General features: G+C 39.5%; 1 protein-coding gene across 1 annotated transcript in view; it reads right to left on the reverse strand.

Moving 5' to 3' along the window:
* BBS9 (Bardet-Biedl syndrome 9) overlaps nucleotides 1-24085 on the reverse strand; it is a 221082-nt gene extending 196997 nt beyond the window's left edge. The window contains exons 1-4 of the mRNA XM_008572932.1: nucleotides 23627-24085; nucleotides 11565-11687; nucleotides 4708-4858; nucleotides 1959-2023 (exon numbers count right to left, since the gene is read on the reverse strand). Coding sequence (XP_008571154.1) covers nucleotides 1959-2023; nucleotides 4708-4858; nucleotides 11565-11676 — 328 coding nt within the window. The 5' untranslated portion in view covers nucleotides 11677-11687; nucleotides 23627-24085. The remainder of the gene's footprint in view (nucleotides 1-1958; nucleotides 2024-4707; nucleotides 4859-11564; nucleotides 11688-23626) is intronic.
* Between the last annotated feature and the right edge of the window lie 224 nt (nucleotides 24086-24309).

Here is a 24309-nt window from a genome sequence, read left to right on the forward strand (position 1 = left end):
TCAAATTTGCTAGCTGACCCTTTTAGGAGACGAAGGTTTTTTGGAATCTAAATGGTAGTAAAATCGGTGAGGTGTGAGGAAACTGTGGGGTAATCACAACCAAACCAGCCATATGGGCCAAAAAAAACGAAAGAAAGAAAGAAAACCCTAGCTAAATAACTTACCACATTAACTTAAAGAGAGTTCGGCCTACATATCATAAGAGGCTGAAGAAATCAAAGACAGAATAGAAATGAGGCGGGGCATAAGGGAACGTAGTTTGGAGAACTCTCGTCCCCAGAGAATACAAAGCTTTTTAAATGAATACAAAAAATAAAAGAGCAATAAAACCACCATTCCCATGGCAAATAACTTTCATTTCAACACTTATTTGAAGGAAGATACCAATGTCCCATAAACAAATTGTCACCAAACATGCCAGCTTCTTTCAGTGGGCTTTTTTGATAAGCACGCATCTTATCCCTAGTCTATGCCCTAAGGCCCAATGGAACTCTACAAGGTCTGTCTTGTGGGCCATACATAGTTCTAATCAGGGAAGGCCAAGAGTCTAATCTAATTTCTAGTTCCTAAAATGCCCCTCCCCTCTGCCCTGCTTAGAGCCCCCATGGAGCCTCCAGAAGGGACTAATTTCCCCAAGAAGTACTCAGGATGACTGTAACTGTGGGCATTTACAGACCTCCTCCCTGGCCTGTGTAACTCAGTAAAATATCAGTGGCAGTTAACAAACAGGCTTGTGATCAAAACAGAGCAACAACTAGATCCATGCAATAAAGTAGCCTATATCATACCTTCTGCATTTATTCTGGAATACCAAGTATATGCCCTATCACTACAAGGAACAACATCTTTTACCATGAAACCAATTAGAATGCACTCTATCAGGCCTCCGATATAAAAAGTGGAAAAGAAAACGACAGTTGTAACAGAGAAGGAGAAGAAAACAGCACATGGTGATGAGTAATAAAGAGCCTCAACACTGCCCAGAAATGTGTTCACTCATTCATCCAACAAGTTCTTACTGGAGGTCCACCATATACCATATGCCAGGTTACCAAGCCTGCTTTAGAAATCTAACAGATCTTTACCCCAAAAAGAGATTGCCCAAGAATACCCAGCTCAGTGATAGTAAATATGAATCATTACTCACATTGAAAGCAAAATACAAAGAAAGCCCAAATCAAGAGAATGAGTCTGAGAAATCCAAATCCTAGAAGCTAATATTAAGAGCAAACTCCAAAGGAGAGCATCTTTTGTATAAGGAATTACCCCACAGACACTTGGCTATATCACACCATTAAAAATTTCCCCAATACTGACATCCATAAAAATAAGTCTCAACTTGAACTAAAATTTATCTAACAACAGAAATAAAAAATTTTAAGTTACCTTTTAAACTTAATAAGGGCCAAAATGCTGAGACCAAACCGTAATTAACTACTATACTTGAACCACATCATTAAATGAAATCTGATTAAACCTCAAAGTAAGTGCCTTGAAGTCTGGTTGAGTGAAGACAACCAAAAGCCAAGAAATTGGAACTGTAAAGAGAAAACACTTTAGGTTCACTAAAGAAAATGTATTTCAAACCACTATGACTCAGCATCTAGTGAATTTTGTTGTTACTGTTGAACATTTAAGTCTCAAATGTCCTAAGTACCCAGGATTGACCTCTATTAGTCATAGGCAATCCTGGACACAATTCCTGGGAGGAAGAAGATTATAGGGTACTGTCTGCTAGAAATATAAGTACACACAGAAACAATAGACCAGGAAAATGTAAATTGCGTAAGCATCTGAAAGAATAAACAAACAATGGGAAATGCTAGCCAAGACAAGGAAATCTTCATGAACATTTGTGTTCACTACCACTTCAGTGCTAGGGAAGATCTACTCTTTTATAATATTAAGAAACTCAGTTTGTAATGTAAATTCTACATTAGAAAAAAAATGTTTCTTACCTGAGACAGAGTAGACACAAAGTTTTCTAGAATGCAACACAGCCAAATAAAGCATTTCAGTACCTCTGAAAAATGGGAAAAGTTTTAAAATTTTTTAAGTATTAGTTTCAGATGTAACAAAATAATTTCCAAAAGATTGCATAATTGCAGCCATTGTGAGTAAACAAAAAAAAATCATTAGATAACATTCTAAACTGAAAAATAAATGTAACAATAAACAGCCAATTTGACAATTCCAGAGATTCAAGTATTCTGCCTCAAGGAGCTGCCTTCAGATTGAGCCTCCAAGAAAGAGTCAGATCTCAGGCCCCTTCATGAGTGCTCTCCCGCAATAAAGAGATCCAAGTTCTGGTTCTGGTTCTTTGACTAATTCACCTGTGACTTTGGGCATGTTGCTTAATCTCCCTGAGCCTGTTTCCCCTTCTGGAATATAAGAGGTTTCAATTAAATGAAATAAAATCACGTGAAAGCCCCTTGTAGGATATAAAGCACCATAAATGCTAATCATTAGTAGTAAATGGCATATATAACTTCCAGCTCTAAAATTTTATTAAAGGTATTGAAAATACTTCAGTTTGGACTAAACCTCAAATGGAAATAAACTACCAGTGTCATCACTATACTTCCCAGTCCATAACAAGTGGTTACCAGACACAACAACATAGCACAGTCTAAAAATCCTAAATTCAGTCTTTAAGAGCCACGCCAGTAGATGTTAATGAGCAAAGGGTGTATATGGCTGTGATTAACTGGAGATTGGGGCTGGATAAGGGAGGTGGCTACTACTTTGTTCTGGGCCTGTGGCCAGATATCCACACTTTTCAAGAAAAACCAGAAAGCAGGGATTTTATGTGAAACCTCCTGTTTCTTAAACGTTGGCAGCTTTTCTAAATTTAAAACACTGTGCAGGCCCACATGTGCAAGCAGGAATCCAGTGTACAACCTGTGACACAAACTCTGTTCTAAACGACAAGGACCCTAACTAAAGTCTGAGACCTGGACTGGGGTTCTGACTCTGCATCTTATTAAATGTGTTATCATTTCATCATTCAGTGTGTTAGTATCTCATTACAAAATAAGAATTGTATTAGATAATATCTGCAAAACATTGGTACAAGGGATATATAAATACTCATCACTCATTCTGCTACCAGAAAATGCAAACGTACACAACAATCACATAACTGATATCATCTTCAAATTTTTTTCATACGTACCCTAGACACTCAAAACAATTTTTCAGGAAAAGGGCATGATGTCATGGAAAGATAGCGAAGTATGGAGTGAGAGAGACCTGGCTCTGAATCTGGTCTGTGTGACCTCAGTCTCTGAGCTTTAGTTTTCCTTCTCTCTAACTGGAGATCATATCTGCCTTACAGATACGAATATTGAGACAATATTTATATAGGCCTATATAAATAGTGGATCCTATCCTACAGGATCCACTCATTAATGTTAATCTCCTCCTCTTCCAACAAATAATCATATAGATGAGAGCTACACTTAAGGACTACTGTCAAGAATGACTGTTGATGGCATTTTACCTTTTTTTGGCAGCTGGCAGTACAGGGATCGAACCCTGGACCTTGGTCTTACCAACACCACACTCTAACCAATTGAGCTAACCAGCCAGCTGCACATTTCATTTTTTTTCAAATGTAAAGATAAAAATGATTTTTAGAAGGAAGAATCCTTTTGTCTCCTTACTTTATAAATCTATACATCTAATACGTGCTAGGTACAGATGGACATCAAATCATCATGTGCTTTTAGATGGTGTAGATATTTCCAACCACATCAATCACAAAATCTGATACAGCCTGTCATATATCCATGCTGCAGCTTCCCAACAGAATGAAACCTATCACTGGAAGAAGGTTCACACTCATGAGTGAGTGATTGGTTTTCCAGCAGAAGTCAGGGCCCCGAAAAAATGGCATGGCATGTGGGGTCAATAAATAATGACGGGCAAATGGAGTGAGCCGAAATCCAGAGCTCAGTGCACTGTCCAGAATTAAAATGGCAAAAGAGGGCTCAGAAAGAGGTTCTGCCTACATGATAACTTTTCACAATACTTCTAAATGATTTAGAAATACAGGCTTAATTTTAAGAAAATTCTGATATGAAAATAAGATAAAATCAGCAATATCATCACTAAAGAAAAAGCAGACATATTACACAAAGTTCACACTGAACAGTTTTCTAAAACAAAGTTTTCTAAAATAAATTAGGCTTAAAAGTAAACTATGTTGAAACAAAGCTCTTATATGGCGAAGACTTACTTTGTGGGTTGAGCTGACTTTTTTCAAGAAACTATGGGACCTCTCTACTCCAAATAAGTGATTTGTTTTAAAATTTCAAGGTTATGAGCCAAAAAGTAATGGCCATCTGCTACTTTGTCTAATGATTTGAACACTTACATAACTTGCATGATTTGTTCTTTACGTAAGTAAATACTTCTATTTCTTCATTTGGTTGTTTTCAAAACCTTATTTCTTTTCCTTTAAGCTTCTGATCTGTCAAGCGTCTTAGGTCTGATACTATAAAAAGAACCTAAATTATTCTATCTTAAATGTACAGGTTTCCACATAAAAAGCATTCAGTATTTGAGGGATGTCTAGGTGATATTATGCAGAAAACGTGTGGAATTCATAGACAGTCTTCTTTGAAGAATCTACAAAAGAGACACAGTAAGGGACTGACACACTCTATGTAAAATGAAATACCAGAATTAGTGGACTTTACTTACGAAAGAAACTTTCCTACTTCCACTTGAAGTATTGGATCTCGTAGATGCACTTCTAGAAGCAAATCTTCAGCTTGAGATCCATCTCCTGTTTTTACAGGATGGGGGTTAAAGATTCTTAGGTATCCCATAAAGCTACCCACAATTATTTTATCTGTAGAGAGATTTTTAAAAAAAAGATGTTTGTTGAAGAAACAAACATTAGCAAATATCTTTGGAAATAAATTTTCTAATATCTAAAAGAGAAATCTAAAATTTAAAAGAATCCAATTCTGCTTCATATACAAAGGCCACTCTGCTCATAGAAGGTATAAGTAAAGGGAACTTATTTTAATAACATACAGTCTTTCAAAAATAGCTTTACATCACCGTTATTCAATGTATTAACATACTGCATTTTTTCGTTAGCCTTGATTTGGTACCAAAATCGTAACTTAAGTTAAAGCAAACCCTTTTTCAAAGGCCTAGTGTAAGGTTGTAAACTGATCTCATCATAGGGTATCAACTCTACAACTGATTGTGGCTGTCAAAAGCACTGTATTAAAAAGGATTCTGAGGGTTCAGATCCTTGTACTGGCCAGCTGCCAAAAGAATAAATAAAAAGGATTCTGAGGTCTCGCTAGATGAACTGCCCTAATTAACAATGTCTTGTCTTGTGTACATGAGGAGGAAAAGGTAGGATAGGTGTTGTGGGCTAAAATATGTCCCCCCAAAAGATACGGTGAAGTACTAACCCCAGGTACCTATGAACGTGACTTTATATAAAACAGGATCTTTGCAGGTGTATTCAAGTTAAAATGAGGTGACAGTCAATTAGGTGCATGTGATAGGAGTTGACCAGTGTCCCTTAAGAAAAGGCACATGGGGAGGAGAATGACATATGAAGACACAGAGACATAAGGGAAAAGATAGCCATGTGACAATGGATGCAGAGATTGCAGTGATGCATCTACAAACCTAAGAGTGCCTGGGGCTACCAGAAGCTGGAAGAAACAAGGAAGGATCCTAGAGGCTTCAAAGGGAGCATGGCCCTGCCAACACTGCGATCTCAGACTTCTAGCCTCCAGAACTGTGAGAGAATCAATTTCTGTTGTTTTAAGCCACCCGATTTGTGGTAGTTATACTAGCCTTAGGAAACTTATTTCCATCTACTTAAATGTACAAGTTCTACATATTTATTGAGAGCTTACTATGTGCCAGGCAAAGGTCTAGGTAGTTTACATGTACTAACTCATAAATCCTCATAATAACCCTATGAGAGAGGTACTATCTTGGGAACTTCAATCCGGAATGGAGACACATGGGTCATCAGGAATCTGGTGCTAGATGATCTGACTGCAGCTCCCTTAAAGTCTGCAAGGTCTCTGGAGCCATGCTCACTCCAGGCCCCACTAAGGCTCAGCCAGTTCAACCTCTGCCTGCATTTGGGGGAGATATCTCACTCTCATTCCATCTTTTTTACTTAAATTTATCATAGTTTCCTGTCACTCACGGCAAAAAAAAAAAAGATAATCGATGTAGAAATGAGAACCAGAGGGCCGGCCCGTGGCTCACTTGGGAGAGTGCGGTGCTGATAACACCAAGGCCACGGGTTCGGATCCCATATAAGGATGGCTGGTTAGCTCACTTGGGAGAGTGTGGTGCTGACAACACCAAGTCAAGGGTTAAAGATCCCCTTACCGGTCATCTTTAAAATAAAAAAAGAAAGAAAGAAATGAGCACCAGAGAATAAACTGCTGGAACCAAAACCTGCAGGGATATTTGGAATTGGCTCTTGAGCTGAGTTGGGACACAAAGTTCTAGGTACAGTTAAGCAGCTTTACACACAGCGAATGAACAGTTAATCAAGTTAGCACCTCTGGTCATCTGGGACCCTGTGCCCACTGCAGATGAAACTCTAGTGGACTGGACAGCTGCTGCCACAGGCCAAATAAACAGGAAGGAAGAATGCCAAACCATACATAAGATGGCTTTTTCTAAGGGCACTGGATAATTTAAAATAAGAGAACAACAGGTTTAAACCTCAAAATTCTCATCTCAGGGTAAAAAATAAAACTCAGGGTCTTTGGGACTCTGCAGAAAGAATTCTTACCACTTGTGTAAGTGGGACTTAACCACTGAGAATCCAATTCAGAGACTGATTCTTTGGGTTTTAAATTACATAACAAATAAGTTGACAAATACCTCCAGGTTTATTAAGTAAAAGCAATGATCAGAAAGAGAGATTATACTGTTATGATGGAGTTACTAGAAGAGTCTAGAAGGCTTACAGAACTCTTCAACCTCGAAACATTTCTAAAACACTCCCCACTGAGCTTCCTATGTATTCTGTCAAGCCCTAAGCTCCATTTTTACTTACTAAACAACCAAGATTTGACTTCGAAATAGCCCTCTCTTCAGGGATAGAGGAAGTCCGGATGGCCATTATAGTGACCAGATCTTCAAACTATGGTTAATTAATATGGGATTCCTCAGGGATTAAATAAACAGGCAGGCATTAAATAAAAAGCCATTAATGTCTTTTTTTTTTTAAGTGGTTCATTTCTTTTTTCTTTTTCTAAATAGTATTCAACTATTAATACTACTGAGTAGTGCATTCTACTATATGTTTATCTCATTAGGACCTCTTTTTGAAGTCTATAACCAAAAATATTCCAGGTCAATGAAAAAGAGGACAACTTAAGCCACCGTAATAGATAGTCATGGCTTCTCACCCATTCCCTCACTGAAGTCCAATTAGAGTCAGAGCCCCATGAACAATGACAAAGCTGTGTATGGTCAATGAATTTTGCTCAGATCCTGCCCTACGGGACTGGCAGTCATTTTCCCAGGTGTACTGAGGAAAGAGAAATACCCAAGCTTTTGTGACAATACTGAACGTTGGCTCTCAGTTACTTCTAATTCTGAAAGCCCAGAAAGATACTGTTCTTGCCAGGTATGGAGGCCCAGGGATAAATAAATGTTTAACATAGTTCACCCAGTGGGAGAACAAAGCCAACCCATGGTTTTTCACCCAGCTTCTGAGAGTTTAAAGGAAACATGTTTTCTTAGAAAATGATAGAACACCTGTTTGGTTCTCTAACAGGTACAGTGAGGGATGTTATATTGGGAGAGCTATATGAAAGCTAATGGAACTCTATCTCCCCACCAAGAAGAAAATAAAAATCAATAATACTCCAAGGCCAGATTTTGGATGGTTTCCAAAATTCAACAAAAAACTTAAATATGCAGATGTGGTGATTCCTATTGTATCCCTGATTAATAACCAAGTTTGCTATTAAAGTGTAATGGGTCTTACAGAGTTCGGGTTGATCAGTAAACCTTAAAGAGTAACTACAAATTCTTCCATTTCTCTAGTCTCTTCTTGTCAGCACCATGCTCACCCAGTGAGCAAACCGGCCATCCCTATATGGGATCTGAACCCGTGGCCTTGGTGTTATCAGCACCACACTCTCCCGAGTGAGCCACAGGCCGGGCCCTCTAGTCTCTTCTTGGAGCCAACTAATATAACTCATCGGCTAGTACACAGTTCTTGATCTGAGTAATGCATTTTTCTCCTTTCCAATACACAGGAACCAACGAAACAGTTTGCTTTCACCTGGTAGGGGCTGCAGGAACCAGGAACTTCATCTCAGAAAGGTTTGCTGGAGTTGGAAGAACTGTGAGTGAAACTCAGGGATCCCTGCTGCCTGGACCAGCAGTAAATGAAACTACTGCAGTCTTCCTCAAGCAAGCATCAGTGTTCCAGACCCCTCACAAATGAAGGCCTAAACCATGTCCCTAGTCCCTTCACCTAGCACCCAAGACCAAGATGTCCAACCAGACAGAAGGCCGGTCAAAGCTTAAAAAAAAAAGAAGTTGCCTGGTTGACCAGTTGCAAAACTGAGGAATGTAGCCCCCAACACGTCTTCCTTAAGTTAACACACAATCTTTACTGCTCCTTCATGTTAACGTTTTAAATTTTCCTTCTCTCTTCTTTCCCTCAACTGTTATATAGTTATGGACACTGTACATACCACTTATGTATGTGAGGCAGCAGAATATTGGAACAGGATCATGACAGAATAACAAGAGAAAGGGACATCACCCAGAGATTCTCAATTTGAAGGGCAGGGGCTGCCTGAAACTGCTTCTCAAGAAGCAGGTATACATGGTTTTCTCCCATTGCAGATAGGTTAGAGCACATGTATGTGCAGTTCTACGAGGGACAGTCGCCCTATGTGCAATATAAATATCGAGTAGCTAAACGATAAATGCAGAAGCTATTTTTCAGTTAGTCTCATGTGTCTTCCGCTCCAATTCCAGTAATCAACTCTCCCTCCAGCACACAGGTTGAAATGTAAGCTAAACTGGATTATTCAGGTTCTCTCTCCCCTCCCTCATTCTCACCATCTCTCTCAAGTGTCTGAATCTTAAGTTGAGAGAATTGGGAAAGCAGGTACCACTTCGAACGCATGGTGTCCAATTTCAACTGGACTCTCAAGATTAGCAAGGAACCCTTCTCCTGTATGTCAAGTCGGCTTCCCCTGAAACAACTTCAAGGTCCCTACTATCCTCCTTGAACCCTCTGGTCACCTCTGGTAAGGTTCCATGGACAATACTGTCTCAACTTCCCAACTGGGCCTGCAAACCTCTCTACATCTGTATCTATTCTCACCTTCTCGCCCTCCGTCAACCTCAACAAAAGTTCCCTGCCTCTTCAAGGTTAGCCCTTCCACCTGTACACCGGATCCCCTCTGTGACTGTCTTCTCTGGGTCCCTGCTCTATCAATTATACCTTCTATCCTACTACACATTGAATTTTTCCACTTCCCTTGACCCTACATTGTCCCCAAATCATCATCTTCCCTTTTTCCCTTTACAGCTAAGTTTCTTTAAAGAGCCATAAACACTCAATCTCCTCACCTCCCACTCCTCACTCACTGCAAATCTACATCTTGTTACCATTGTGCCCACTCATCCACTCGCGTCAAGGACACGAATGAACTGCTTGCTGCTAAATGGCACGGAGACGTTTAGTCCTCCTGTCACTAAATCTTGCCTCCCAAGCACCAGCCCAGCTTGTTTTCCTGCCTCTCTGCCTGCCCTTCTTAGAATCTTTCAATGGCTTCTCTTCCCAAACTTTCCCCTTTAATGCTCACAGTCTCCAACTTACAGTCCTATACTTCCTCCCCTCTTATTCCAACTTCTCTCCCTGTTCATTTTCATCCATTCTCAGGGCTTAAAATTCAACCAGCAAACTGCTCACTCCCAAATCTCTATCTCTGTTCTGCACACTAGACATTAACACTAAGGTCAAAGGTTCAGTTCCCCATACTGGCCAGCTGCCAAATAAAAAAAGGAAGAAAAAATGGTTCATTTAGAAACATAAATAAAAACGCAGATACCTAAGCTCACAGATACCACCCCACAATACAATCTCATAGGATCCTGTATGTCTGGGATAGAAAATCTTTATAAGTAATAATTGCCCCAGGAAATAACAACACAGGTGACCAGGCTTTGGGAAGTAATGATCAGTGTTTTTATCTATGTGGGACACACACACGTAATGACTTTTGTAGAACATACTTGGGAAAACAGAGGAAGCTGCTCACAGCTGGCCACAAAGTGGGGAAAGCAATATCTCTGCATATTGGCAACCCTCTGGTGGCACCCCAGTGAGGAGCTCCAATAGAAATGGATGACTGAACAGTATGTTATTCAGACAATCAGTAAGTACAGTTTCCAACCAAGGTGAGCTTTAGATAACTTAGGCAGAAATGGATTTGAAATTGTTCTCTCCGGCAGGTATTTTTGTGGCATGACTCTCTTATGTTGCCAAATAATAGGGGAATCATAAGCTTTAACAAACACTTGGGCTGAGCCAGGGTTAATCCAGGTTAAGGAACCTACCAAAGACACCCTCTGAATTGAAGGCCTTGCTGTCTCCTATACATGGGAGTGAAGGACCCAGATTTTCCTTAGAAACAATTCAGAAAGTGTTCAGTGCAGTTTAGTACCTCCCACTCTTCTTCTTTGATAATATAATTTTCCCCTTACACTGTTTTCCATAGATCCTACTGTTTTTATTATAGGCAAGAGAAATCAGTTAAAGAAAAATGAAAAGGGACAATATTTATATACACTGAATAAAAGAATGGTTATAAGTTTTCTTTTAAGAGGACAATGACTATTTGGATTGCAAAAAAAAAGTTCATGACCATAAATTATTTAAGCCAAATACAAATTTCAAATAGCAATGATATGAAACTAACCTGTTTTAAAGACCATTTAAAAAATATGAAGGTGCAAAGAGGAGTAATAATATAAGAATAAGATAATATGTGGATTTCAGTATTATAATAATGAAAGCAATGATTTAATAATTATTTTCTACTAACAAATAGAGCTAGCATAATTTCATTATGACATGAATGACTTTCAGATCCAAAAAAAATTTTTTCTCATCAATGAATTCAAAATTTTGACAAATTACCCTACAAGACCTAATTTTGCAACAAAAGAAAACAAATGAAGTGATATCATGTAATTTTTTATGAATTCAAGCAAATAATATGACAGAACCAACACAAACCAGAACAAAATAAAGAACAAAAAAACTATATTTATCAGCTTGCTACCTAAATAATACTTATAAGAAAAACTACCTTCAAAATTAGGGCATAATTATGACAGTGCAATTAAGTTCTACAAAGTACATATGAGGGGTCTTCAAAAAGTTCATGGAAAGATTCATATTACCTTTTAATTCTACTTTTCCATGAACTTTCTGAAGTAGCCTCATATTTACAAAGGCAAGTTGTTTTATTTGATCTCTTTAAAGCTTAGTTCCAAGGTGCATGGTCATAGTTGCTTACCTTGGCCATTTCCACTATTGTCAACATCAGCCAAACACAAACAGCCTTGATCAAATTCTTCTTTTTCTCCCAGAACAGTAGACCACCAATCACGGGCTTTAAACAAAGACATTTTCTTTCACTCTAAAAAGAAAGCATTTATTTATAATAAAAATCCACTTCACACCACAAATTAATTCTCTCTTAAAGCATAGCAAATTAAACTTGGACACCTTTGAGAAGAACATTTCTGTATTAAATTTAATTTGGGGTTCTGGCCAGTTAGTTCAGTTCGTTAGAACACCGTGTTATAAACACCAAGGTCAAGGGTTTGGATCCCTGTATGAGACAGCTGCCAAAACAGAACCCTTTAATTTTTTTGCCAAAACTTTTTTAATTTTTTGTATTTTGAACACAAATATGAAACCACAAATCCAAGTAGTAAGAAACATTAATCAGATATTTTGCAATCCTGTTGGGCTGAGAAATTATACATCTTTGTTGGGCTAATTCTCTCTTCTGAGACATTTAGGAGTAAATGGCACAAAAGTAACAAGAAAAAGAAAACATTCTTCGGAGGCAAGATTCAAATCTACCAACACTATTTAGCACATAAGAAATACCTAACTTCTTTTCATAGTTTGGTCTTCGGAGAGACTTCAGTATCTCCCGTTACAATGAATAGCCTAGAAGAACAAATGAGGTCAAATGGGGCAAACGACGGAGCCCAGAATTGGCACATTACGAGTACTCAGAAAGCATCCAGTCCCTCGCGCCATTCGAACTGTAGAAAAGCAAGATGGAAGAGGGAAAATCACACCAAAAAAGAACCAGGAGAACTGGGGTACAGGTTCATTTATACCCCTAACTACCTGTGTGTCCTCAGGCAGCCCACACCACCTCTCTGTACTTTGATTTCTCATCTACAGTGCGCATCTACCAGCCCGACCTACCTCTGAGTTACTAATGTGGTGGATGTGAAAGCACATTACAGCACAGCATCGCATACCCCGGGACTCTAAAACAGTTCATTTATCTAATATAAATGAGGCTTCCCTTCATGCTACGCTGATTTAAATAGTAGTTTGGGTATGCAGTCAAATTCTTATTCGCAAAAGTTTTCTATAAGGTCGCCACAAATACTGAATTAGCAAATACTAAGCCATTGCTCATAGGGAAAACACAGGTTTAGGTTCCTGCAAGCCTCTAGTCACGTTTTTGTCAACCAATCCAAACATGATGTTGTTTTCTGTGTGTTTCAGTTTAAGGATACCTTATTTATTGTTGATTCATGACCACTGAACTCAGGGCCAACAGTGCTATAACTCTGCCTGAAGAGAGCTTATCTAATTACACACACAGCTGCTCCTCAACTTACAATAGTGTTACTTCTCAATAAACCCATCCTAAGTTAAAAATACCATAAGTCGAAAAATGCACTTAATACACCTGGGAAAAGATCAAAATTCAAAATTCAAAGTATGGTTTCTACTGAATACGCATCACTTTCGTAAAGCTGAAAAATCTTCGAACCATCATAAGTCAGGGACCATCTGTATTTTCTCCATACAGTCTATTACAGCCTTCTTGTACTTAGAAACATGAGACAGCCCTTCAGCAGTACATTTTAGGGCCATTTTAAACACTGAAATTACCCCATCAGCACAAAAATGTGGCATAAAGTACTGTAGACCATGAAAGGACACTCGTTTACAGTATGAGAGCTGAAACAAGAAAGCAGAGAGTCACTGTTTTATGACAGCTGAGAACATGTGCATCAGGAGACTCAAATTTTTTGCTGCTTTGCACATGACCATGAGCGACTACAAAAGCATCACAAGCCCTGATTTGGGGGTCACAAATAAATTTTAGCAAGTAGGCAAATTCGCAAATACAGAATCTCAAATAATGAGGATCAACTGTACTTTTTAAAATGTAGATCAATCTGCTTCTTAAAGTAGGCCTCCCACATAAGCTGATCACAGAAACCAAGACCATTTGTGTTCATTCAAAGTTGGCCAAGAAACTGGCTGAGAATAATGTGGTGGTAAAAAGCGCAGACTGGAGGCAACCTGTGTGAGTTTGAATTCCTGTTTCACCACATACTAACCATGCAACTAGGAGCAGGTTACTAAAAGTTACTGAATCTCTCTACACTTCAGCTTCCTCATCTACAAAATAAAGATAGGAGTGGTGTTGTGAGAATTAAATAAGAATGCAGTAGAGGCAACCTCCAAAATTGGAGAAAATATTTTCAAATCATATATCTGACAAGGAGTTAATATCCAGAATATATAAAAAAGTCCTACAATTCAAAAATAAAAAAGCAAACAACCTGATTTAAAAATGGGCAAGGGAAATGAATAGACATTTCTCCAAAGAAAATATACAAATGGCTAGCAAATATACAAAAAGACGCTCAGTACCACTAATCATCAAGGAAATGGAAATCAAAACTACAATGAGGTAATGCCTCACATGCATTAGAATGGTTACTACCAACAAAACAGAACATAACAAGTGTTGACAAGGATGCAGAAAAATTGAAACCCTTGTGCATTGTTGATGGGAATGTAAAATGGTGCAAGCACTATGGAAAACAGTATGGAGGTTCCTCAAAAAATTAAAAAAAGAAACATCATATGATCCAGAAATTCCACTTCTGGATGTACATCCAAAAGAACTGAAATCAGGGTCTGGAAGAGATATTTGTACACCTTTGATAAGTGGCCACAAGAGACATAGCTGGAGTTTGAATTATAAACACACATGACTGTACCAAGTGAAAACAGCTACCATGTGAAAACGGCCTTGAAAACCTTTGCTAGTGAACAAATTTTTTCAGCTTGTTAAAATGTAGGACATAAATCCTCCAATGTGAAAAGCTAACTTTCCAACATTGTCTATAAATAGAAATGTCTACACCAAACACTAATTTCTCATGGATTTCTAACACAAAATTGAAGATCTATTTCTATTGACAAAATAATACAGGCAACACTTAAATCCTTCTTGTTTCTCTCCTGCACTATCAATTTCTCCTTACTTACCTACCACTTTGCTAGTTCCTGAAAGCCCTCTTTTCCCAGACATTTTAGTGCCTTGCTATTCAAGGTATAATCCCTGGACGAGCAGTATCAGCACCACACAAGAGCTTGTTAGAAATGTGGAATCTTGGCCTCCCCAAACAATATCCCCAGGTGATTCACTCACACCTTAAAGCTTGAGAAGCACTGATTTAACTAATACGTAAAGGCATAAGTGGGTATTTTCTATAGTGGAGTTCTACCTTTCCCACCTCCCCTGCTTATGGTAATTTTTTTTTTTTTTCTTTTTGGCAGTTGGCTGGTACAGGAATCCCAGGGATCCGCATCTCTGACCTTGGTGTTATCAGCACCATGCTCTAACCAACTGAGCTTGGCCAGCCCTCCCTTCTTTTTCCTGCCACTAGTTGCCTTTCCAGGGCTTAAAAAGAGAATTATTTTTCAAATCAAAGAACTTAAGCAGCTGGAAGTTATCCATCCTTCACCTAGTCCTCCCATGTTATAGGAGAAGCCCACAGAAGTTATATGATTCCCCTAAATCACTCAGCTAATGGCAGAACCTTGCTTGTACAATCTCTAGACCTTTGTCTCAAGCTGCCAATGCCCTGCAACTAATATCTGAAAAATTGAAAAAGCATGTGTCAGTAGAGGTATTTGTGTTTGGTTTTAATTTTCAAAAAGAGTGTTGAGGGAGGGCTAATTTTAAACCTAGGTCCAACAAATGGCTCTTCCACAACTACCTTAATTATTTCAGACCAACATTAACACTGACTTTCATACCAGGGCAAGACATAAGGTAATGCATAGCAGAATTTCATAAATTCCATTACATCATAATCCTGTATGTTGGTTCCCCCATGTCCCAAGTGGTATCATGTATCATTGTTGGCAATAATTTATTGAACAATAAGGACTTACATTTTTAAAGAGTTAAAGAACAACAGAAAAACTAAAACTTGGGGCTGATGATCAGTAGCCACCGTATGTTTCCCAACTGCCTCTCTCTCCAGTTCCAAAGGCAGAAGCGGAGGAAGATGCACTGCCCACTCCCAAGAAATTAAGAAACCACAAACTCTCACCTATGCAAAGTTGCCATAGCATTAATTTCCTTTGCTAAAAATTGGTGGATTTTAGGGCCGGCCCGGTGGCGCACTGCTACAGTGCGCCGCTTGAGAGTGCGGTGGCGCTCCCGCCGAGGATTCAGATCCCACATACAGACCGGTTCCCGCTCACTGGCTGAGCGAGGTGCGGGCGCAGCACTGAGGGTTGCGATCCGTTGCCAGACACGAAAAAAGACAAAAAGGAAAAAAAAAAAAAATTGGTGGATTTTAAAAAGCAACCTAGGCAGCAGTACAACAGATTTCAAAGGGAAGTTCCTTTCTACTTTGGCTTCAAAGATGGATCTGATAGTGAGTCTGAATGATGTTTGGTTGCTGAAGATCCCTGCTTATGCACAAAAGGCTTAATTCTTTGGCTCAAACCAAGCAAACACACCTACAAAAATTTTCTCTTTGCACACAGCAGTTGTGTTCCTAATAAGCATGTATATAACCAGTTTTTTACTTAATCTTGAATAGCCTTACAAACACTAGAGTACCTTGATATCTAATGGAAATCTAAGTTAAATAATTATCCCATAACTAGTATGTTTTGCAATTTAAACTTTCAGAGGGGTCCACTTTTGGCATAACACGTGAGAAATTCCATGTACCTGCTCCCCAGTGAAACAGGTGAAAATTATTTTTAAAAACAACCATATAAAGTCTCTGAAAATGGCCTTAAGGGCATATAGCAAATGGAGAAACACATTTATTCAAAAAAATCTTCTATAAGAACAGCAATAGCTCTCTTGCTTCCTGTCGCCACGTGACCTGCTTGTACCCTCCAGCTGCCTGCCGCTTTCTGCCATGAGTAGAAGCAGCCTGAGGCCCACACCAGATGCAATTATCCCAGAATTGTTTTCCTGATAATAAATACTCAATTAATCTTGTACACCTGAATCCCTGACTCTGGCTTTACTTCTTTTGTGCCTGACCTTGGATAGTTGCTATCAGAAGTGGCACCTTGAGAAGAACACTAAAGATTTGATAATAAGATGGATCTTCACCTGGCTACCTGACAATAAGCACTCCATCACTGAAGGTTGGGAAACTGAGATTTAGAGAAAATAACCCAACAATACATAATCCACAGAAGTCATATCATATATTTTAAATTTACATGGCAAAATTTATTTAAAAAAAAAAAACCCTTGGCTTCCAGTCAAGATGGTGGAATAGACGGTATCCAGTGTCACCCTCTCCCACAATCAACCAATTTACACCTATCAAAAAGCAATGACAGCCAAGCTGGACTGCTAGAGATCAGGGGAAGAGGAGGAGAGACCTACAGAGTACATGAAGGCAGGAGAAGCCACGATGAGAGAAAGAAAGAACCACTCCAACCATTTAGAGCCCCGGCCACTTCAAGGCTGGCCCTGATGAGCACACAGAGCAGGAGGTGGCAAAAGCTGCAGCTGTGCCCTTCAGATGAAGTTGCTTGGAGGCTGCAGAAGAGAGGAGGGCCTTGGGAACCCCCAGGCCAGCAAAACCACTAACAGAGTTCCTGTGGACCCACATAGGAGCACGGAGCCACAACAACTGGAAAGAAGGAGCCACTCAGAGGCTGGTGAGTCATCACAAGGATCTGGCACATGGCCCATCCCATGGGATGTGTTTGGAGCACAGGAGGTGGGGGAGACAGACTCACTGGGGGAACACTGGGGCACAGTAAGAACACCTGATCTGCCCCCCAATCAGTGCAGGACCACTCAGGGGAGACTTGTCAGGAATATAGAACCACAGCAGGTGCTGTTTGCTCAAAAGACTCAGGCCCAGACCAGAGTTTCTACACAACCCAGGTGTACCAGATCTCATGAGACCCAGAAGCACCTATAAAGTCAACCATTAAAACCTGAGCTGCACAAAAAGCCTTCCCCAGGGAATCAGTAGCAAAAAAAAAAAAAAAGGGGGAATCAGTAGCAAAGCAGCAATTTAAGATTAACCAGAGAACTCAAGTACTGGTCCCCACAGGAAGTTCCCCCATTTTAGAAGTAAGCAAAGGACTACAAATTAGTTCCAGTGCAGAGTTTAAGTGGTGGGAACAGCAAATAATCCAACACAGACTGAAAGAAAAAACAAAATACCCACACACCAGAGGCAAAGTTTGATATTAACTAGTAAAGATCTCACATCATCAAAGAACACCTATAAAACCTAGAAGAACCAGAAGTCCCATGGGTTACCAAGCAGGGAGTGGGAAGGGCTGAGGACCTCAGCCATACCCCCTGACACCCACAACCAGCCCAGCGACGACCACCAAGTCACCGCAGGAAGAGCTCCAGGCTCCTGAACTGGGGCGGTGGGGGGGCCAAGGGCCTCAGCCACTCCCCCAGACAGCCACACCAGCCCAGCAACAACCACTGAGCTGCCACAAGAAGCACCCCAGGTTCCCAAGCTGGGGCAGTGGGGGGTGAGGGCTTCAGCCACATCCCCCTGACATCTGCACCCAGCCCAGCAATGACCAAGCCACCGCTGGATGCCCCCTGGCCTCCCCTGCAGGAATGAGGGGGGTGCCACAGGTCTCAACCCCGCCCCTCCTCCTTCCCACCCTATTTCATTCCTCTTTCCCCTCCCCTCTCCCCCTTCTCCCCCAACTGCTCCACAACATCATAGAATTTAAAAAAAAAACCTAAACAAATAAACTTTAAAAAAAATAAAAATACAGCTTTGCAGATTTAAAAAAAAAAATAGGTAGATAACAAAGCTAGTATTTGAACCCCCCCCAAAAAAAGAACAGCAAAAGTCCGTGGTATTTCAACTAATACTCATACCCTCTCTCTCCTTACTCCCAGCTCAGCAAAATGGGAACTCCACTGCAGACTGGTATAGCCAAGAAGAGAGTGCACCCTCTTCCTCCAGCTCCCAGCCAGAGAAATATCTCCCCCCGAGGGGCAGGATATCAGCAGTTCTCACTCGAGCCCAGGTATCTGTTGCTGACTCAACAAGAAACAGTAAATCTAAACAGACCTCAACAAATGAAGAGACTGAATTAGTAATCAAAAAACTATCCACAAAGAAAAGGCCAGACCCAGATGGATTCACTGGTGAATTCTACCAAACTACCAATTCTTCATAAACTGCTCCAAAAAATAAAAGAAGGGAACACTTTCCAACTCATTCTATGAGGCTAATGTTATCTGAGCCAAAACCAAACACATCACAAGAAAACTATAAACCAATATCTCTTATGAACACAGATGCAAAAATCCTCAACAAAATACTATTGGCAAATTGAATCCAATAAAATATTCATACAAAAAGAATTATATGCCATGACCAAATGGATTTACCCCAAGAATGCAAGGTGGTTCAACAATGAATCAATGTAATATACTGTATCAATAAAAGAAAAATGAAAAACCACCTCATTATCTCAATCGACTCAGAAAAAGAATTTGACAAAATCCAACTCTTCCATTATACAAACACTCAACACACTTGGAATAGAATGAAAGTTACTAGAACTAGACATCTACACAAAATCCACAGTTTACATCATACTTAATGGTGATCAACTAGATGCTTTCCCCTAAGACCAGGCACAGGACAAGGATGTGTACATTCGCCACTTCTATTGAACACTATACTGGAAATTCTAATTAGGATAATTAGAAAAGAAAAAAATAAACAAAAGCTTCTAGATTGGATTGGAAAAGAAAAAATAAAACTGTCTTTACTCACAAATGAAATGATCTTGCATATAGAAAATCCTAAGGAATTCACTAAAAACCTATTAGAGCTAATAACTAAGTTCTGCAAAGTTGGAGGATACAAGATAGACATACAAAAATCAATTGTATTTCTACACACTTGCAATGAATAATCCTAAAATGAAATTAAGAAAACAATTCCATTTACAATAACACTCAAAAGAATAAAATACTTAGAAATAAATTTAACAAAAGAAGTGTAAAACTAGGGCTAGCCAGTTAGCTCACTTTGGTTAGAGTGCTGTGCTCATGACACCAGGGTCTATGGTTCACATCTCCATACCTGCCAGCTGCAAAAAAAAAAGTGTAAAACTTACACTCTATAAAACATTGAAAAAACTATAAAACATTGCTGAAAGAAATTAAAAGAAGTTCTAAATAAAATGGAAAACATCCCATGTTTATGGATCTGAAGACTTATTGTTCTTAAGATGGCAATACTTCCCAAATCACTCTACAGATTCAATGCAATAAACATTAATCCATTCACGAGGGATCCACCCCCATGACTCAAACAGCTCCCAGAACTGCCACATTAGGGATTAGGTTTCCACACAAGTTTTAGGAGAACAACACATCCAAACTCTATCATTTACTACAAACATTCGCATATAATTTTTCATTTCTCTTATGTTTTCATTTCTCTTAGATAATGCCTTGGGGTGAACATATGTTTTCATTTCTCTTAGAAAATGCCTTGGGGCGAACATATGTTTTCACTTCTCTCAGATAATGCCTTGGGGTGGAATTGCTGGATCATACGTTAGTTCTATGTTTAAGTGTTAAAGACCCTGTCAAGCACGCGCTCTCACCCTGTGATCTGCTTGGACCCGCTGGCTGTCTGCAGTTTTCTGCTGTGAGTAGAAGCAGCCTGAGGTCCGCACCAGATGCAGCTGTCCCAGAATTGTAAGCCAAATAAACCTCTTTTCTTTATAAATTACCCAGACACAGGTAATCTGTTATAGCAACACAAAAACAGACTGATACAGTGGCATTATTAATATTAGCCAAAATGTAGAAACAAATGCCCATCAACTGATTAATATATAAACAAAAGGTGGTATATCCATAAAATAGAATGTTATTTGGCCATAAAAAAGAAAAGAATGAAATACTGATATATGCTACGATATGAATGAACCTTAAAAACACTATCCTAATTAAGCCACTTAAAGACCACATATCTGATTTCATTTATATGAAATGTCCAGAACAGGCAAATCCATAGAGAGAGAAAGTAGATTAGAAGTGGCGGAAGTGGGGATGGGTAAAAGAGTTCGAGGGTGAGCGCTAAAGGGTGTGAAGTTTCTTTTGGGGAAGATAAAAGTATTCTAAATTGAACATGGTGATGGCTGCACATATCTGTGAATACACACAAAAAATGAATTTTATATGTTAAATGGATGAATTCTATAGTATGTGAGTTATATTTCAATAAAGCTGTTATTTTTCTAAAGAGAGTAAATACTCATGAACACATGGGGTTTGTTTTACTATTCTTTATACTTTTGTTTACATTTAAAATTTTTCCATAATAAAAAATAATAAAATAAAAATTTTTTCACTTTTTTAAAAGGACACTTATGTATTTTGGCCACATTTATCCTATATAAGAAGAACAATAGGTTAGCAAATTAAATGCAGAATGTTAGCAAAATAAATTCTGCCCTTTCGAGAGAAAGAAAAACTGGCCATAAATTAAGACTTAAATAAAACACTAATCTGTATTCCAAGTTGAGAAAGATGCAGCCCTTGATGCTGAGATATTAAAGCATTAAAGTTCAGTGGGGGAGGTCCAATACTGACAGGTTAGGAACAAGCAAGAACAATAGTAACAGGACATTTTTCAGTTCTGTAACCTGGCTTTTGGCTTACAAAAACAAATAAAAAGTATTCCAAACAAAAAAATAAGATATGTATAAATTGATTTTTTATTTAGTTTTGTTAACTGTCTTAAATAAAAATATGAAAGTAGGGTTCACATTTTATTCATTTAGTGTTGATTTGCAGTTCCTCAGTGATTTTTAGTAAATGGGAAATAAAAAACAAACATCACGTTTTTCAATGACAATCATTTCCCATCACTGTGAAGGAAAATAATAGCCAATATTTACTAATTATTTACTAAATCCCAGGCAGTTCTAAATATTTTGCAAGTATTCTCTTTCAATCTTCATAACAGAACTACAAAGTAAATCACAGGTACCATTATTCGGGTATCCCTGAATACAGAGAGGTTAAGAAGCCTGCCCAAATGATCACAATAATACTGGTCGATGTGGCACCTAAACCCAGGCTGTCTACTCCAGAACCCTAAACAAATGATCTATGCAGCCACCCCATGTAGACTATAACAGCAATAGCTCTGTTCATATGAATTCTGATCACCACAAGCTCAAACTGCAGAAAAGTATTCATACATTTAAATTGTTAAAGGATGACTAGAAAATAATACTTTAAAGGTTTTAACAGGTACTTCCCTATAAATAAGCACAAAAGATGTTTCTAATGCCTTATTAGAATAATAAATGGAAGATAATATCTTTATCGCCCCAAACTCCAGAAATTCTCTTCCACACTTACTTCTTGACACTTCCTTTTTAATATTTATTTATATATGTGTTATCTTCCAAACCAAGTTTCCTGAGATTTAGGTTTCTTTTAAGAGATGGATGTTTTAACACCACATTGACCTAGTGCTGCAATACCGAAGGGTGAACAGCATGGCTGGAGCCATGATAACCCCAGAAAACCCTGCGGGAGGAATGTGTGGCTTTGAAGGCAGAAGTTCGGGAAAGATGATAAATGCATGTAGAGTTATAAGAATATTGGTTTTGAAGGCAATATTACAAGGGCTCAGCGTTGGGATTTTCAGTAAAAGACACTAAAGTCAGAAAAGCACAAGAGCTGGAGTCTGACAAACCTGGCTTCATTTTCTGACCCCATGTTCTATCTGTATGACCTTAGACAAATCTCTCGTCCTCTAGTCTCCCAATTGTTCTTGAGGGGGGGGGAGGGGGAGGTGCCAGGATAAAACAGCACAAACCCAAAGTAAGCATTCAATAAATGTCAGATAAATGTCAGTAGTAACAGTAGTAAAAGTAGTAACAATGGTGGTGGTGGTGGCAGTGACAGTGTGCTCTGAGTAAGATGAAACAACAAATGCCCTCTGGACTGAAAATTTAAATGAGCCGCACAAAAGGCTGATAGTAATCTTCAATGGAAACGTTATTAATCAGCAGGGATGTTTTACAATAACTTCATGTGTTCCAATAATTTCAAAAAATATTTGAAAGTATTTAGAGGGATAAGACTTGATATGTACCTCAATAAAACTTTTAAAATTATTACATATTATTACTGAATTTTTTCCCATCAATGAATATTTCCATCCAGAAGTTGTACCATAAACGTGTGTATAGTTGTAATTTAAGCACAGAAATTGCACATAGTGAAAAATCCCTTAAACCCTCACAAATAACTTGTAAATTATTTTCAAAACAAGGTTTCTTTTTCTTAATTCTTCTAAATTAAAAATTTAGTTTATTCACCAAAAAATAAAATTTCCCAGCAATTATTCTCTTTACATATTGCTACTATGTTAGAAAATATTTCTTTCTGAATGTTGGCTGAAAATCAGCTAAGAGCCATAGTTTTCCCTCTAGCATCTTTCAAGTCATGTGTGTGTGTACGTGTAATATGTGAGATTTTTAAAATAAAAGTGAGATACCCCCAAACACCTGTAATGTTTTCCAGAATATTCAAGTCAATTGCAGGACTTGACTGGGAGGAGGAGGTGCTGATAAAATCAGCTCAGTTCACCTAAACTGCTGTGGTCTGCAAAGTAGAAAAGAGAAGCAATAATCCTATTGCAAGGAAGATTAGGGGGTATTAGTACCTGCACCCTACATCAGTCATAGGCTGAGAACTGCTCTGACCATTTGCTAACAGACCTGTTCAAGTGTCACAGGAGAATGTTCATTCACCACGTGACAGTCACTCCTCAGTGGAATCCTCAAACGTTTTTGTCACCCTTTTCTAGAAGATGTTCCCAGGATCTCGCACACTTTGTGCTCATGATTGGTCAGTGTGTCCTAATGCAAACATCCTTCCTAAAAACACCTATCACCTTAGATCCCCAAAACCATTGCATGGCATCAGAGTCTTACACACAAAACACAGAAAGGGCAATTCATGCACCCGAAGTTTAACTCCTGACACTTTCTTACCTGATGCCAAGGCAGGTGCAACCCTGCCCCACCTCACTGCGAACGCTCTTTGCGCAGATTTCCCGTTAAGAACGCCTGACGAGGTTCCCAGTGACGGAGTGGAGGGTGCAAAGGAGAGCAACCCTTCGCCTCGCTACTCCCTCTGGTACTCCCGCTCTAAGTTGTTTCACGTCCCGGACAGGAGAGAGCCCCTCCAGGCAGCCCCGCCGGCTCCCGGAGTTGGAGCCGTTCTCCCCAGCACGCTCGCCCGCGCCCCTTTCCGTCACCCCGGAGACAAACAGGGGCAGCGCATGTATCCCTCGGAAGAGACCAGGCAGGCGAGGACTGCAGGTGCAGCGGCTCACAGAGGAGGAACTGATGGAGAAGGGGAGAGCGGGGTGCAGCAGAAAGGGACAGACGCGGCGGAGGGGACCGCTCCCCGCCCCCGCCTAACTCCACGCCACCCTCGCCCTGTTGTCACGGCGCTTTACAACGGACGCTACTGCGCAAGTCAGCGCTGCGCCGCGGTGCCTGCTGGGGGTTGTAGTCCACGGAGGCTGAGCCGAGGAAGGCGGCGGCAGTTTCCGAGGGGGCCGCGCTCGGATCGGAATCCTAGTGTGCGGGGCTCGTCTGAACCACCGCCTAGTCCTCAGCAGAGAGAGAATCAGTGCAGTTCCCTCCCCTGCCCTCGCAGCCGTTCCTCC

Source organism: Galeopterus variegatus, unplaced genomic scaffold (genome assembly GCF_000696425.1).
Source record: "Galeopterus variegatus unplaced genomic scaffold, G_variegatus-3.0.2 Scaffold849, whole genome shotgun sequence".
In the NCBI taxonomy this organism is placed as follows: domain Eukaryota; kingdom Metazoa; phylum Chordata; class Mammalia; order Dermoptera; family Cynocephalidae; genus Galeopterus; species Galeopterus variegatus.